A 16276-nucleotide genomic window follows, 5' to 3' on the forward strand; every position below is an offset into this window, starting at 1 on the left:
AAACCAGAGGGTCAGGAGGAATCACACTTTCCTGGCATTTGGTGGTAACTTAAAATCCTTGGTATCCTTTGACTTACCACTGCGTTCGATTTTTTTTAAATGTTCTTTGCAATTTTAATTTTTAAAAGCTATGTTCACAGCACACTCCAAGCAATGGTTTGCTATCTTTTGTTAAACAGAATATATTAGAAAACAAAACAAAAGGCTTTAAATAATTATTTTTAAAATTATATTTTTAATTATTTTTGTAAAGCCAACAATTACCAGTCACCTAAATCTTGGTTTCATAGTAAACATGTAAGAAATGTAATGAGTCTACCCCAAATCACACTTCCCTGAAATGTGGTTAAAAGCATTACAGAGCCAAAACAGAAACAAAAATATATTTTTTAGAAAGAACATAGTTGGCATTTTAAAATAATGTTAAAAGCTTTCAAATGTAAATGTCTAGGATTTCTTACTTTCTATTACCAGACTGAAAGTTTGGATCTTGAATGGTTCCAGCCAGATTTGTTTAACACCTGGAGGAATGATTGGGCGGTAGCCAGTGAACTTCACCCATAACAAAATCAATGTACTTTTCCAAAACAGAGCTTACTTGTTTCAAAGTGGTGTCTGACTAGTGGTAAGAACTATTAAAAGTGAAGCCAGACACATCTGATTAGTTGGTTAATTTGGTATGCAATTTTTTATATACACTTTTCACCCTTTGATTATTATCCCTATTAGTTTGCTCTATTCTTTCAAAATCAATAATCAATACATATCTAATTTTACTGAAATTTGTTGCATTGACTTCAGTAAGATATGTCAAACATGATTAAGTCTTCTATTTTGTCAGGTCATTTATATATTCATTATAAATGCAGAGCAGCAGCATCATGAAGCATTTCTCACCCATTTAACTTAATTGTATAAAGTTGTTTTAAAGTGTGGTTATGAAGCTCTTACAAATTTGTCTTTTTCAGAAATCTTTTTTGCCACCTCATGTGATTTCTTCTCTGAATCGCTGTGTTCGGTGTTCTCCTTTCTCGGATGAGGTGATTCATCATTGGACTTAAGACCTGCTCCAAAATCCAGGGTGATCATATTTAAGTATTGTTAAATACATCCAGAAACACCTTGGTTCTCAAGCAATGGTGTATTCACAGGGCCTCATGGTAAAGACTTGGGCAGGGCCCCTTGGTACACTACAGCCACATATGAATAGAGTGACCCAAAGCTTTATCTTGGCCTTTAGTCAGAAAAAAATATACATTATACTATCTAATATTTTAGAAATATTTTAAGAAAATTACAGACAGTCCAAATCTTCCTTGAGTGTCTAATAGAAAGCAACCAGCCTCAAGTTTTCTGTATAACATTTTGTTCATAAGTAACTGAAATGACACTCTGTATTTTACATCTATTATAGAAAGTAAACTCCATTATACTAAAGCCCTCCTTTATCTGTTCTCTTGCGTGTGCATACACACACACATTCAATGTGCAAATATTTAGAGTGGAGGAAAGACACTAAAAAATGTTTTTGAGCCAGGTGGTGGCTTATGTTTGTTGTAATCCTAACTATTCAGGAAGCTGATATCTGAGGACTGCAGTTTGGGAAACTTCCTGAGACTCTTATATTCAATTAACTCGCCAAAAAGCCACAAGTGGAGCTGTGGCTCAAGGGGTAGAGCACCAAGCCTTGAGCAAAAAGGCCAAGGAAGGTGGCCAGACCCTGAGTTCAAGCCCCAATGCTGGCATGCATTCACGCACATGCACATGCACATGCACGTGCACATGCACACACACTTTTGAAAAAGATTGAAACTGCAATTGCTTTCTTAGATAACATATACACTAAAAGGCTAGCAATGCTTACCTGCCATTGTGCTATGAAGACTTAACATGACTTGGTTCCCTTTGGCCCTGTTCCTTCCCCTGCTTTGTCTATCTTATGGTCCTAAAATTTTCCTCTTAGGGACTGCTTTTTTCCTTCTCCTGAAAAACTTTTTTTGGGGGGAGGGGCTCAGGAATTATGGTGGTAATTTTCACACAGAGGTTTCTAAATAGGCTTTTGTTCTCTGGTCAGTGATAATGCAGAACCATGAAGTAGAACAGGTATTGCTTCTAAGACAATTCCCAAAACAACACACATTCTACACTCACATAAACAACAAATACCACTCACAAACTTCAAGAAGTAATGTGATTGTCATTGTTTGTGTAGTAACTTATGAATTAAAGAGACAGCAGTAAAGCTTATCATTTATTCAACTACCATTAATATTCCATAGTAATTAACATTCCAGTTGTGTTGTTGAAATGTATTATTGAACTAAACTTCAGTAATTAAAATTCATGTATGTCAAAAGCATGAAGTTTAAGGGCAGCCTTTGTAAAGAAAGCGTCCACTCAAGAAGCTAGGAACATTTTTAATTGAAAAAAAATGAACCAACAAGTCAGAAAAAATACATTCTGAGGGGAAAAAAGAGTAAAAAAAAATATGAAACAAGTAAAACTGTTAAATAAGTGCAAAAGTATAACAAATATATTTTAAGAGCATTAATCAACAAACTGCAATTTGTGAAATATAAGAATGTACATAGAAAATAAATGGCATTAAAGAAGATGTAGTTGCAGAAAGTACAATGATGATAACAGTACCAATAGAGATGAATTTGTTAATCTCTAAAGGACTTTCCATTAATAATTTTCTTGAAAAAATATATTAGTGACTCTAAGTGAATACTTTTATTAAAAAAAATAGAGAAAATTAAAGAACTATTACTAAATGGTGTCATGAAATTCAAAATGCATTTTACTGAAGAATAAAGATTAAAGACTTCTAATGCTGTTTAAACAATTTTAGATTATAACCTCACCTAGCTTCTGTATTATTTTGGTAAATTGAATAAAAAGTTTGATAAAAAGACATTACATACAAAAAAGAAAACTATAGATTGCCTTAGTTTATAACATTGGGTTGTAAACCATAAATAATACATTAGCAAGCAGAATTTAGCAACATATTAAATTATGGTTAAAATTAAAATATATGACACCCAAGCAAGGGTTTATAAAAAGAATGAAAGGCTCACTCAGTATTAGGAAACCTAGTAAAATATCTCATTACAATATATCTGAGGACATATTTGTGACTATCCGAAGATGCTGAAAAGATATTTAACAAAACTCAACAGCAATTCTTAGTCTAAAACTATTAATAAGCAGTGTAATTCTTCCTTGTTATACATTTAATCAGTCCTAGTGCAGAAAATCTTCAACATAATTAGGGACAGGAATATGTATTTTTATCCTTATTTCTCATTGTAAAGGTCTACACCACTGAACTCAGGAAAAAGAAATTAGAAGTGAATTATTTACAAGGAAGCAGTAAAAGTTTACTCTCTTCAGATAACATTGTAAGCATGCACAATCTAACTAAATCTGCCAGAAAACTAAAATGAAAATAAGTTAATACAATGCGTCCATAGAATATTAAAATAAAGCACACAATTTTATATTTCATATAAAACAAAATGTTAGCAGATATTAATAAATCCCATATGCACAAGAGCACATAAAATTTTGTAATGCAAAATTTACTGTCAAAATATATCTTATGAAAAAGCTACATCAGGTTTTGTGTAAGGAGGGATACATTTTCCAGTTACTTTTTGCCCAAATAATCTATCTAGTCCTTGGACAGTTGGGGTACCTATTGAGTGTGGTCACAGTTGAAAAAGATTTGGGAACTGTGTGGCATCAGCTTCTCAAGGGTCTTATGGGGCAGCTGGCACTTCTGACTTGCAATACACTGTGGACACAGGATGTCCTGTCTGTCACTTCCTTGAAGGAGCTGTAGCCAAAGCATGAAATGTGCCTGCAAGGGCTGTTTCACTTTGCACAAAAATATAGGACATTTTAATGTGATGGACTTTTGTTTCTGTATGTAACATGGCATTTTAGTGCCATGTTTCTGTACATAACGTGGCATTTTAATGCAAAAAAGTCTTAATGAAAAATATATGTGCACATTCTAAGTCTTTTATAAAAGAATTTTAAAAATATGTTATCAAATAAAAATATCCATCTAACAAGTTTTCAGGGAGTTTATACTCTTTTTAAGTCTGTTGAATTCAGTGTCCATACTGTTTTAAATGCCCTGGGAGAATAAGCTAAGTGTATCCAGCAATAGAAGACACAACACCATTCTCAGTGATTTTATTATAAAACGTTTTTTTGAGGAATGTTAGGTGTCAACAGGAGATTCAGTGAACTTGTTTGCCAGTTGTGATAAGCCAGATTATTTGAAGCACTTTAGACTCTCCCCATTTCCAAAGTCAACATTATCTCAGCAAAACTAGTATAAAGCATCCTCTCAAAAAATATAAAAGACATTGGGCCAAGAAACCTGAGTTTTAGGGATCAATCCTCAGCACTTCGAGAGTAGACTGGTGCTGTTTCACTTCCACAGCACTTGGAAATAAGCAAAGTACTTCAGGCCACAAAGCCCCAGACCTGTTTTTTTGATAGGCTTGTAACGCCGTCACAGTGAAGGGTCACTTGCGTCCTTTTAGCCGTTATCTCAACATCATATTCATGAGCTACAAAACCTCATCTCCCTTTGAAAAAAAATCACTGGAGACCCTTCTGGATTCACCTCATAATTAGTCTACAAGAACATCCTTAAGTCTATATCCAATCACATTAATTTTAGGACGAAAGAATAACGACTTAAAAGGAGTTGGAGGTGTGGCCTCAAGTGGTAGAACGCCAGACATGGGGGGAAAGTAAGGGCTAAAATCATGAAGCCTGGAGTTCAAGCCTTAGGGCCTGAACACACACACACACAAAACAAAATCAGTACGCATCAAATAAGCACACGGCTCTTTTATAAGAAAGCGTAGGTGGCTCTTAAAAGAGCCTTTGGGTTAGAAACGAACTTGGATTGGCAAATTTACTTGGAGCTGGTGTACTTGGTGACGGCCTTGGTGCCCTCGGACACGGCGTGCTTGGCCAGCTCCCCGGGCAGCAGCAGGCGCACGGCCGTCTGGATCTCCCGCGACGTGATGGTCGAGCGCTTGTTGTAGTGCGCCAGGCGAGACGCCTCGCCCGCGATGCGCTCGAAGATGTCGGTGACGAAAGAGTTCATGATGCTCATGGCCTTGGATGAGATGCCGGTGTCAGGATGAACCTGCTTCAGCACTTTATAGATATAAATGGAGTAGCTTTCTTTTCGGGTTCTCTTGCGCTTCTTCCCCTCCTTCTTCTGAGTCTTAGTGACAGCTTTCTTGAAGCCCTTCTTAGAGATGGTAGCGCCCTTTGAAGATACCTCTGGCATAGTTGGTACACAGCCGTAAAACGCCTGCACTTCCCGAAACCGCCAACCAAACGGAGATCCGAAGGCCCGAAAGACGGGTATTTATAGGCTTGGTATTCAAATGACGTATGGAATCCACTATCTGATTGGGCAATCGTGTTTGCGTGTATGTAAATCAGGTCACTGGGTCAAACCTTTCTGATTGGCCACAGAATCATCAGCCAATCAAGTGTCCATTTGCGACCTGCTGTCAGAGTATAAATAGACCCATAGCAGTCAATTGCCTACCTACATAACTTGCTCTCTAAGGGCATCTTTTGGAGCTATGTGTGTGCGGAGCAGGCAGACCGGCAAATCCCGCGCTAAGGCCCTGTCCCGCTCTATTAGAGCGGGCTTGCAATTTCCTGTGGGCCGCCTCTATCGGCTGCTCCGCCAAGGCAACTATGTCAACCGCATAGGAGCCGGAGCCCCAGTGTATCTGGCTGCAGTATTGGAGTATCTGACAGCTGAAATCTTGGAGCTAGCCGGCAATGCAGCCCGAGACAACAAGAAGACGCGCATTACTCCACGTCATTTGCTGTTGGCTATCCGTAATGATGAAGAGCTCAACAAGCTTCTGCGTGGTGTGACAATCCCACAGGGTGGAGTCCTGCCTAACATCCATGCTGTGCTGTTGCCTAAAACCAGGGGTCACAAGGTTCAGAGCAAATAATATCAAGAAGCAAGTTTCATATGCCGTTTGCCTGGTGTAAACGGCACAAACGGCTCTTTTCAGAGCCACCTACAGATTCAGAGAAAGCTAGCTGTGCACGAGTTATAAAGGATCTACTCGAGTGAACCCTGTGGAGTAGGCCATCAAGAAGATCATTTGAACTTTATTATGGTGCTCTTGAGTTTTGGTTTCTAATGCATTGTTGGATGCTGAATCAACCAGGAGAAAAAGTTTTGAGCACTAATGCACAGACTACCACCATCACCACTACCACCATCACTACAACCACCACCACACACCCTCATTCCCCATCCCCCACCTCCGCCCCCTCCCCGCCAACTGGGGGCTATGGAAACCGGCACATCGTAAACTGGCAGCAGCAATTCTTAACATGTTTTGGCGTGCTCTAGAGAAAAGAGCTAGTTCCTGCTATTCTAGCATTGAAACACAGAACATTTCTGAGGTAGTGTGACGATAATCCTATTCAATTTTCAATAGATTAAGGGGTATATCAATTAAATCACAGACTAATCTTACATCTCTCACTTTTAAGTCTTACAGGTTTTGTCATTGCTCCAAATTGATTTGTCTGAAGTGTATCTACAACAGAATTTCCTTCCCAATGTAGTAGTGTCCGTAGGGTGAGGTTTTACATGTACTTAAGTAAGCCAAAAGTGAGGAAGTAAGCTAAAATTTAACATATGTGTAAGGGAGAATTTGTAAATAGTTGATATTCAGAGTAATACTAGGATTGTTTCTTAAGAAAACAATATGTAACAGGCTGAGATTTGAAGATCATGATTTAATTTGAAGCAAGCCAGGCAGATAACCCCAGAGATTTATCTCGGATCAACTAACAAAAAGCCAAAAAGTGAATGTGAGACTCAACTGGTTGAACACCAGCCTTGAGTAAAAAAGCCACCCAAGAGGCCCTGAGTTAAAGCCCTAGTACTCACACCAAAACAAAAACAGAAACATCTCAAAGGAACTTTACACATGGGTCTTAAGAGAAAGAAGTGTGAAAAGGCCTGTCATAGTTTTTTTTTTAGAAACTGGAAATGATATTTTCAAAGTTTTAGCTACTGAAAGATAGCAAATTGATCTGTGAAAACAGTGAAATCAAAAATTGTTATTCCAGAAGCATAAGCCAAAATAAATCTCTTTATAACACATAGACTTGAGTATTTTATTATAGTAACACAAATAGATTGATACAGGTAAATACTATTACACTTATTTGACAGATGAAAAGATTAATTTTATTGGTTGCAGCATTACAAGTAGCATTTCAGCTCAGAAAGTATAATTGTAGAGCTCACCTTAACCAGTACTATATTAGAGTCCTTGTAGTCTAATTAAGTTAAATATACCAGCCTTTCATTTCTAACTAAATATGCTAACACTATTTCATTATTATGATCAATGTTGCTATAACATCTATAGGAAAATAGCTTTTTATTCTCCTGGAGTATTAACTTTTCTATGCCTCCTAGAAATGGGATGACTTAGTCAAAGAGTATGCAAGAATTTACAGGTATTTTTATATATGATGAAGTTACTTTTTCATATGATTATACACAGAACAAAACATGAGTGTTTTGTTTCATTTTTCCCTCATGGAAATTAGTGCATTAACAGCAAAGATCTTAGTGAGCAAATTATTAATTTGTATTTCATTTCATCAGAATGAGGCTGAATGTATGTGTGTGTGTGAAAGAGAGAGAGAGACAGAGACAGACATAGAGAGATTTTATCAGTTCTACCTTGCAAAATGTCACAGTGGGTTTATTAAAAATGAATTTAAACAACAAATTCACATTAGTTGTTTTTTACCATTATAAAACAGTATAAAATTAGACCCTTCACAGAATACTTTTAGTCTGAAAATAATTTTATAATGCAGTTGAATCTTTTAAACTATTTCTTGATCAAGAACAAAATTCCTTATTGATTCAAAATGCAGTTACACAAAAGCTCCTTTGCAGTAAAAATAATAATAATAATAATTTCTGACACCAGAGGGAGCCCAGGAGGAATTTCATGTGAAAATAGATCCAATTTTTAATACAGTTCAGAAATGCTGCTGGAAAATATGTACAGATAAGTTATGAATACATTATTTACTAAGAAAAGCAGAAGTCAGTTGTTTAAAGTATGTATTAAGACTGGAATCTTTTTGTGTACTGGCAAAAATATAAAACCAGACAGTAATTAAATTAATAGTAATTATAGAACACTTACAAAGACTTGGACATATTTTGTGTCAATTGTTATTTCTGCCTCTTGGGAACACAGAAATTGGACAGTCCTGTTTTAATACTCACCTTTCCTACTTTTTGAACTAAATGTCTTTGAACCAGCTAGCCACTTAATCTCTCTGGGCCTCATGGTAGCAGGGTCATTGTGAAAATCAAATTGATGAAATGCTTCGAAATCTTCTAGCACACAGCACACATTCAGTTTGTATTTTTCTTCATCCAAATCAGTGGTCCTCATCCGGAGATTTTCTCCATCTAGATCAGTGGTCCTCATCCAGGATAATTTTGCTCTACCACTCGAGCCATTCCCCTTTTTGCTTTCAGTTTATTTTACAGGGAAAGTCTCATGCTTTTTGCCTAGGAGTAATGTTAGACAGTGATACTCCTACCTTCATCTTCCATGGTGCTGGGATGACAGGCATGAGCCACCACATCCAGTGATGAATGTTCTTTTCTTGATAGACAAGCTGTCTTTCTTGATGAGGAGAAATCTTGAATTTGGATAAAGGATGGTCATTTGAAATGGTTGGCCTCTGAACTTTCCTGAAAATAGTATTTGATGTATGGGGAGTAAGGGTTGCACAAATGAGGTCAAGAAAACTTCAGACCAGTCTGATCAGAACAGAGGGCTCGTATAATTAAGCATTTACTTAATTGTTTTTTATTCCAGGATTACTACCAATATGGTCTTGTAGTAGGTTGTAAATATGCCAGATATAAAATTTGTAGTAAATAAGGAGCTGTTTAGGATTTCAGTGAACTTGAGTATGCCCATAATGAAAGGTTAGAATTCCATAAAATAAAGTTTATTCTTCAGCTAGTTGGCCAGAATAGGGGTGGAGAGACAGAGGTTCACTGACATATTTCTAGCCTGGGATATTAGAGTGCCTAGCTCCTCAGCCTGCCCACTCCTTGTGCTATCTGGATCTCAGTACTAGGAGTGACCTGGTTTCTGCTCTACATACCTGGTTAAGGTAAAAATACCAGGCCAAAATATGTGGAGATGGAGATTTTTGTCCAAGAAAGCAAAAGGAACAACTAGAAAATGTCCAAGGGCCTAGTACCAGTGTGTGATTTTGGGCTAAAATGACCCCTTGGGTAACCAAGTCTAACATGGTAGATGCAACTGGCTCTTTTGGTTCTTTAAGAGATCTCACTAATGACCTTTGGCAGCCTAGAACATGCTTATTAAAGCAAAGATGGAAAGATGAACCTGACAGCTACTAAGTTTCCTTCACTTATCTGTTTTAGGCTCAAGGATTTTCATGGTGAGAAGCTACATCTGTTAAAGGTCATCCTCAACCCTGAAGCATGTGTACTAGGGCTTCCAGCCCCCTGGTGACAGCAAGCTTGATCTAATTGCAGGCTGCTCTCTTCAACAGCTCTTTTTGACTTAACAAATGCTGCCTTTCTACTTTTGGCTTAATTTGGAGTTACACAAATGCTATAATTCCCATGTAACAGCTGAGAATGGCTCTTAGATAATCACTCTGCAAAGCAATATTATTAGCAATATTAATACTTGCCTGTGGATTACTATAATTGCACATGTAGTAAGCAACGCTGACTCAGAATGACACTGATTTATTTTTTTTAAGTATGTACAAAGCAAAGGTTTCCAAACAATTCTTCCCTCCCCCTCTTCCCACCATGCATACAACACTTTCTCACACTCAATTCTTCTACTATCTGTACTAAAAAAAAATCTAGGGGAGAAAAACATTCCTTCAATGTCTATGCTCTCAATATCTAAGCATTGTACTTATTTCGATAGATGAAGAAAAGACATAAAATGGAGCTTAACTCATGACTTCTTTAATGATCATTACTAATGCTGGCTGCACATGTGAATATGTTGGGATATTTTTACCAAAAAGAATAGTAGTCATGGTGGTGGTGGTGATGGTGATGATGATGACAATGATGATGGTACAGTTTAAGTCTGCGCATTTTCCACTTCATTGCTAAGCTTGAGATAAAGGTAGCCTTGAATTGGCATGGCACATGGAGCTCTCTTGAAAATTATGCTCTTTTCCTGCCCTGAAGCTAGGCCTAATTTCAGTGTTCTAGGATCCAAAGAAGTTTCTAAGTTGATCCAGACAAGGGAAAACCTTTTTTTTTTTTTCCTACTTGAAAGTGGGGAATCAGCTTGCCCTCCTGTTTTTCCAAGATTTACTACTCTCCCAACCTCCAATATTCTTATCCTATATTCTCTCATACACTAAGTTTGCATGCTTTTAAAAAAGAGAAAGAGGGGCTGGGGATATGGCCTAGTGGCAAGAGAGCTTGCCTCATATACATGAGGCCCTGGGTTCGATTCCCCAGCACCACATATACAGAAAAAAATGGCCAGAAGTGGCGCTGTGGCTCAAGTGGCAGAGTGCCAGCCTTGAGCAAGAAGAAGCCAGGGACAGTGCTCAGGCCCTGAGTCCAAGGCCCAGGACTGGCCAAAAAAAAAAGAGAAAGAAACCTAGGGGAATTGTAGATCAGGGCCATTTGCCTTTCCTATAGTCATTTTCATATAAATTAGTCATTTGTTAAACAACAAGGGAATTGACACAAAGTTGTCTCCACGAATTTAATTTTCAAATGAGGCAGTGAGTATCAAAGTCAGGCCCTTTGGAGCTGATGCAAAAGTTAGCAGTCCTGATTTTGGCTTAGTTTAGCATGCTGATATTCTGCCCATCGTGGGTTTTTGTGCTTTGTTGTTCAAGGACTGTATTAAAGTAGTTTTGTTGTTGATTACTGAATTTCCTTTTAATGATCTTATTTTGCTCCTGGAGTAAGTACCTCACTAGCTCTACCCTAGTTGCTCCTAACTGGGAGTTAGTTACTCAGGCCACAATCACCACAGTAATCACCTAGATGAAAGGAAAGAAAGATTCAAGCTTTGTGTTGAAGTTCATCCGAGTGCCAGGGCACTAGTGGCTCATGCCTATAATCCTAGCTGCTCAGGAGACTGAGATTTGAAGATCTTGGTTCAAAGCCAGCCTGCGCAGGAAAGTCCATGAGACTCTTATTCCAATTAACCACTAAAAAGCTGGATGGGGCTCAAGTGGTAGAATATTATTGTTATTATTTTTTAGCAAAACAAAGCTTAGAGAAAGTGCCTAGCCCCTGAGTTCAAGCCTCCTGGACAAGTACATAAAGAAAAATTTCACCTATGGCCCTAGTCAAGACAGAAAGGTAGTATATCCCATGTTTATTTAAATCTAAACACACATTCTAAGAAGTGATTTTTTTTTTAGATTAGTGTCTTGCTCTGTCACCTTCTGGTTAGAAGACCTAGAACCATTTAATTACTTTTCTAAACCCAAATTTTGTAACATAAAACTGAAGTAATAACACGCTTATCAAAGCGCTCTCCTTTGTTCAGAACTCAGTTTGCACTTCTGCAAGATGGACAGTTCTTTTCTGCTATTGCAGGCCAAGGTTAAAGCCTAGCACCCATATTTCTTGGATTAAATGTAGGCCTTATGGGAAAGATGCAAGATGTACTACTCATTCAAATTTTGGGACAGGAACCAAGTTTAAAGAAAGAAGAATTGGGTATGAGCAGAACAAATTGTGAAATGAAAGGTAGGAGTTTAGGACTTACCGTCAGCATGAATGTTGATGTATTAACCCATGAGGAACTATTGAACAACTTCAAGAGAACACATCTAAGAAATTTGCAGAACAGACATGAAACAAGGCAATTCATTCATTCATTTCTAGGGGTCTAGGGCATTGTTCAAATTTGTAAATGCTATTAGAACATTGTTAACCTTTTGAAAGTTTCTTATTCCTTTAAATGTGTTGAGATGCTGGTGGCTAGGGAGATTTAATTCCCTAATCCATAGTTTATAGTCTGTTTCCAGTGCCCTAGTAGCCTTAAGCAGCCTTGCTGAAAGCAGGATGCTCTAGGTTAGCACCAACTGCTTTGAACCCAAAACACACTCTGGCTAAGGATGACACTGTTTAGAAAGTAGCTTGGACCAGGTACCTTGTGCACAGCAGCTACTTCTAGCCAGGCTAGAAAGAGAGCTCTTCCAGCCCTCCCCTGGCCCAGTGACTCAGCAGACCTCTGACTGGTGCAAACACAATCCTTCATTAGCATAAGGGACCACCATAACTGGTAAGAAGGAAGAGGCCTGATTGGTATAAACAGAATCCTTCATTTGCATAATGGGACTTCCTGATTGATGCAGCTATTTTTATCACAACCTCTTTCTAGGCATATAAACAGGCTATGTAGGTTGCTTTGTGAACAGCCAGGAGATCTTCTCCTGTGCCTATGCCCCTAAGCCCTTATGCTAGTTTTTGCCATTAGTAATTTCTACTTTGACCACCTGGGAGGTCCCTCTCCCTCCCAACATGCCCCACCCAGCAGTTAGATAAGTATTTTCATTTGTCACTACCAGGGAAATCTTTTTGAAGGTTATGACACCAAAGAAACTACCAGTACATCTTTATTCTCACTCAATTGCATATTTATTTCCACATGAAAACCTATTTGTAGAAATGACAGTACTGTTACCTATGCCACATACCACTCTGACTCAGCAGGAAGCCCACAAGATGAGCACAAAATGATGGAGATCTAACAGGTTAGCTGAACCTTTGGAGAGAGGGCAAACAAGCTCCAGGTCAAGGGGAAATAACACACAATCTTTATGGGGTGGGGAGCTTGCAGGGGAGTAGGATTGCCTGGCCATTGGAAGAAGTGCCTCAGAGTCCCTCCCCTTGCCTAAGAATAGCCACTGAGTCCCCAGTAGCAAAGCACAGATAAAATTCTCACAGCGAACAGAAACACAATCAGAGGACAAGGCAAAGCCGCAAAAGAATCAGGGGTTGATTTTCAGCCCAAGACATAAAGCCAGCTCTGACTTCTGAATTTTTCCATCCTTGTTCACATCGCAGTGACGCAGGAGAATCTCCCGGAACTTATCAAGGTCCACTCCGCTGATGCTGGGCTGAGGACAGAGGACAACAAAAGGAACATGTCAGTACTCAAGCCAGGGGATGGGCCACCCTCTAGCATCTAGTTGGATTCTGGCGTTTCTGCTTTCCAAAGAGATCTTTAAACAGTCTTCAACGGGGGAGCAAAACTTTCCATTCTGTACCTGGAGAACTACATTCAGACACATTAATTTACACTTTCCAACAGGGACAATGACTGACACCAAATCTGTCCTTGATAGAAGACTTTGAAGGGGATGGAGGATGGAGAGCAGCAGAAATGGAGCCAGACCGTGGAAGAGGAAATACCAGAGCCTTCAGTTTGATTTGGAAGACATCAGGAGGTGGAACCAGACCAATCTGGTCAACGTTACTCCCCTACCAAAGGTATGCTGAATGATTATACTGCCTCTCTGTCACTGGACAGCTTTGTTACTTGGGTATCAGTATGAAACAGGTGTAAGTTTGGTCCAAGAAAATGTGGCTTGGAAGACTTGAAAACAGCCAGTCTCACTTTGAAGCTTCAGTTAGAAGGGGCCTTATTTGTTTATTGTACAATTGCAAAGTACGGTGTTTTGTTTTCAGCATTAGGAGGATGGAGTGTGATACTAGGGATCGAGCCAAGAGTTCCTGCATGCCAGGCAAGCAATGTACTACTTAAGCCATTCCCTCAGTCTTTGTATTTGCTGGACTTGGCCTAGGAAACAATGATATAATGAATCCTACTACATTCAGGGCCCACCGTTGTGCATAGTAGCTGGGTGCCAGTGGCTTGCACCTGTAATTTTAGCTACTTCGGAGTCTGAATTCAAATCCAGTTCAAAGCCAGCCCAGCAACACATGTGTGACTTCCTAAGCTATGTGGGAAGCTGAGAATGAGAGCATCTCTGAGATCCAGATCCACAGAGGGAAGCTGGATGCGGTGGCTCCTGCTTGTCATCCCAACAGTAATAGGAAGTCTAAGTAGGTGGATTGTGTTCAGGTATGAGCTTGGTCAAGAAGGGAAACATTGTCCTAAAAATAACAAATGAATAACAGTGCAGAAGGTGATGCACCAGCCTATCCAGTGTGTGGCCCTGTGTTCAAACCCCAACACCACCCAAGGAGCTGGGGGAATGGGAGAAGCACTGTAAAATTATAATCCACCTGTGATTAACATTGCTACATTGATTCTTACAATTTGCCAGTAGGGCAGAGATTATGTTGAGTACTGCTACCACAAAAGGGAAAACAAAACACAAAACCAGAACCAGAACCAGAAACAAAAAGTGTGGATCCTGCAGAAAGTTTGCTGGTGGTGGAAAAGGTATCAATTGTGCTGATGGCTTCAGGAGCCTGTACTTATCTCCACACATATCAAATGATTGTTTTAATCATTTGTAGCCTTCTGCATCCAAGTAATATCTCAATAATGTGAAAAATAAGAGAAATTATGTGTCCTTGGAAAACTCTCAGCAGGCTAGTAGAGGACAGACTTGGGTACTAGTTTTTAAAAGTGAGAGAATAGGATATTGTAATGACTAAATAATCTTGTTACTCTAAAGCCAAACATCATCAACCAAGGATCAACAAAAGAAAAAAAAGTACATTTACTTCTGGATTATTTATTACTACAGACCTTTGGAAAATTAACTTGGGACTGTACTCTTAGAAACTGAGGCAGCTCCTTGCTGACTCTATGTATGCCCTGGTCCAAATGTCAGTTTGTTTTCTTTTCCTATAGCTTTTTTATTTCTTTTTGGTCAATCATGAGGCTTGAATTCAGGGCCTGGGCATTGTCCCTGAGCACTTTTGTTCAAGGGTAGCCCTCTACCACTTTGAGCCATAGCACCACTTCAAGTTTGGGGTGGTTAATTGGAGATAAGAGTCTCACAGGGACTTTTCTGCCTGGGCTAGCTTTGTACTATGGTCTTCAGATCTCAGACTCCTAAATAGCTAGGATTTTAGGTGTGAGCCACTGGCTCAAATAAAAATTTAAAAACATCACAGGACAGCCTGTTTATCAGATTCTGTTAGTGGCTATCCCTTGACTGCATCCTTAAAATTACATGATAAATTCTCCCCCTTGCTACTGGGGTTTAAACCCAGGGCCTCACACTTGCTAGGCAATAGCTCTACCACTTGAGCCACACCTCCAGCCATTTTTTAAAGTCTTAGATAGGGTCTGTCACTTTGCCCAGGCTAGTCTTGGACTGCTGTCTTGCCTCCTAGCTGGGACCATAGGCATGTGATTCATGCTAGGCTTGTTTGTGAGCAAGAGATCTCCATCTCCTTAGTTGCTGGAATTATGCAGACTTTGAAAAATAAGAAAAGATTCAATAAAAACTAGGAAAGATACCCTCGATTGTCTGGCTTAGGAGAATAACAATAACCAATACCTGGTTACTATGCACATCCTTTCTTTTTTTGTTTTTGGTGCCAATACTAGTCTTTGAACTCAGGGATTAGCTACTGTCCCTGATAATTTAGTGGAAATAAGAGTCTCACAGATTTTCCTGCCTGGGCTGGCTTTGAACTGGCTTTGAACTCAGCCACCTAAGTAGCTAAAATTACAGGTGCAAGCCACTGGCACCCAGCTACTAAGCACATACGTCTAAATTCAACAAATCATCTGCGAGCCTCCATAACTTGTTTTGTGTTACTAACTACAGTCTAGTTCCGTCTTTGATTGGCTAATGCTTACCGGGAGAAGAAGTGTTTCTTTGCTTCCTTAGCAGCCCCAAAGAAAATGAGGTGAGGGTACAAGTGGTGGGGACATCAGACATCCCATGGATGTGACGTGAGCCCATCAAAGGGCATGACTGACCCCTGCTTCCAACGAATCTTTGTGGATGGTCTAGATGGTCCTCTTTTTATTTTTTTTCCTCTAAAAAATAATGCCCTGTCTACGAGTTTCTGGTTTTGATTTTATTTCTATTGACAACTATGACCAAACTCAGAGACAACTGAAAGGCAGAATCATCGCAAACTATTTAGATTATCCAGAGTCAAAAAAGATGGCTTTTTTGTTATTGTTTTCATATTGTTTGTTTTATTTTTGTTCTTGAGGCAAAGTTT

General features: G+C 39.0%; 3 protein-coding genes across 3 annotated transcripts in view; 1 reads left to right on the top strand and 2 right to left on the bottom strand.

Annotated features, from left to right (window-relative positions):
• Positions 1-4943: 4943 nt before the first annotated feature.
• Positions 4944-5329, bottom strand: LOC125352957 (histone H2B type 1-A). Its single transcript, XM_048348355.1, has one exon. The coding sequence runs from the start codon at positions 5327-5329 to the stop codon at positions 4946-4948; it is 384 nt and encodes a 127-aa protein (XP_048204312.1). The 3' UTR covers positions 4944-4945.
• A 304-nt stretch (positions 5330-5633) lies between these two features.
• On the top strand, positions 5634-6020 carry LOC125352955 (histone H2A-beta, sperm). The gene has a single exon (XM_048348354.1). It carries the CDS (start codon positions 5634-5636, stop codon positions 6018-6020), a length of 387 nt encoding a protein of 128 aa, XP_048204311.1.
• A 7049-nt stretch (positions 6021-13069) lies between these two features.
• Positions 13070-16276, bottom strand: part of Scgn (secretagogin, EF-hand calcium binding protein) — a 32749-nt gene continuing 29542 nt past the window's right edge. Inside the window, exon 11 of the mRNA XM_048347366.1 lies at positions 13070-13233. Coding sequence (XP_048203323.1) covers positions 13105-13233 — 129 coding nt within the window. The 3' untranslated portion in view covers positions 13070-13104. The remainder of the gene's footprint in view (positions 13234-16276) is intronic.

Source organism: Perognathus longimembris, chromosome 6 (assembly GCF_023159225.1).
Source record: "Perognathus longimembris pacificus isolate PPM17 chromosome 6, ASM2315922v1, whole genome shotgun sequence".
NCBI lineage: Eukaryota > Metazoa > Chordata > Mammalia > Rodentia > Heteromyidae > Perognathus > Perognathus longimembris.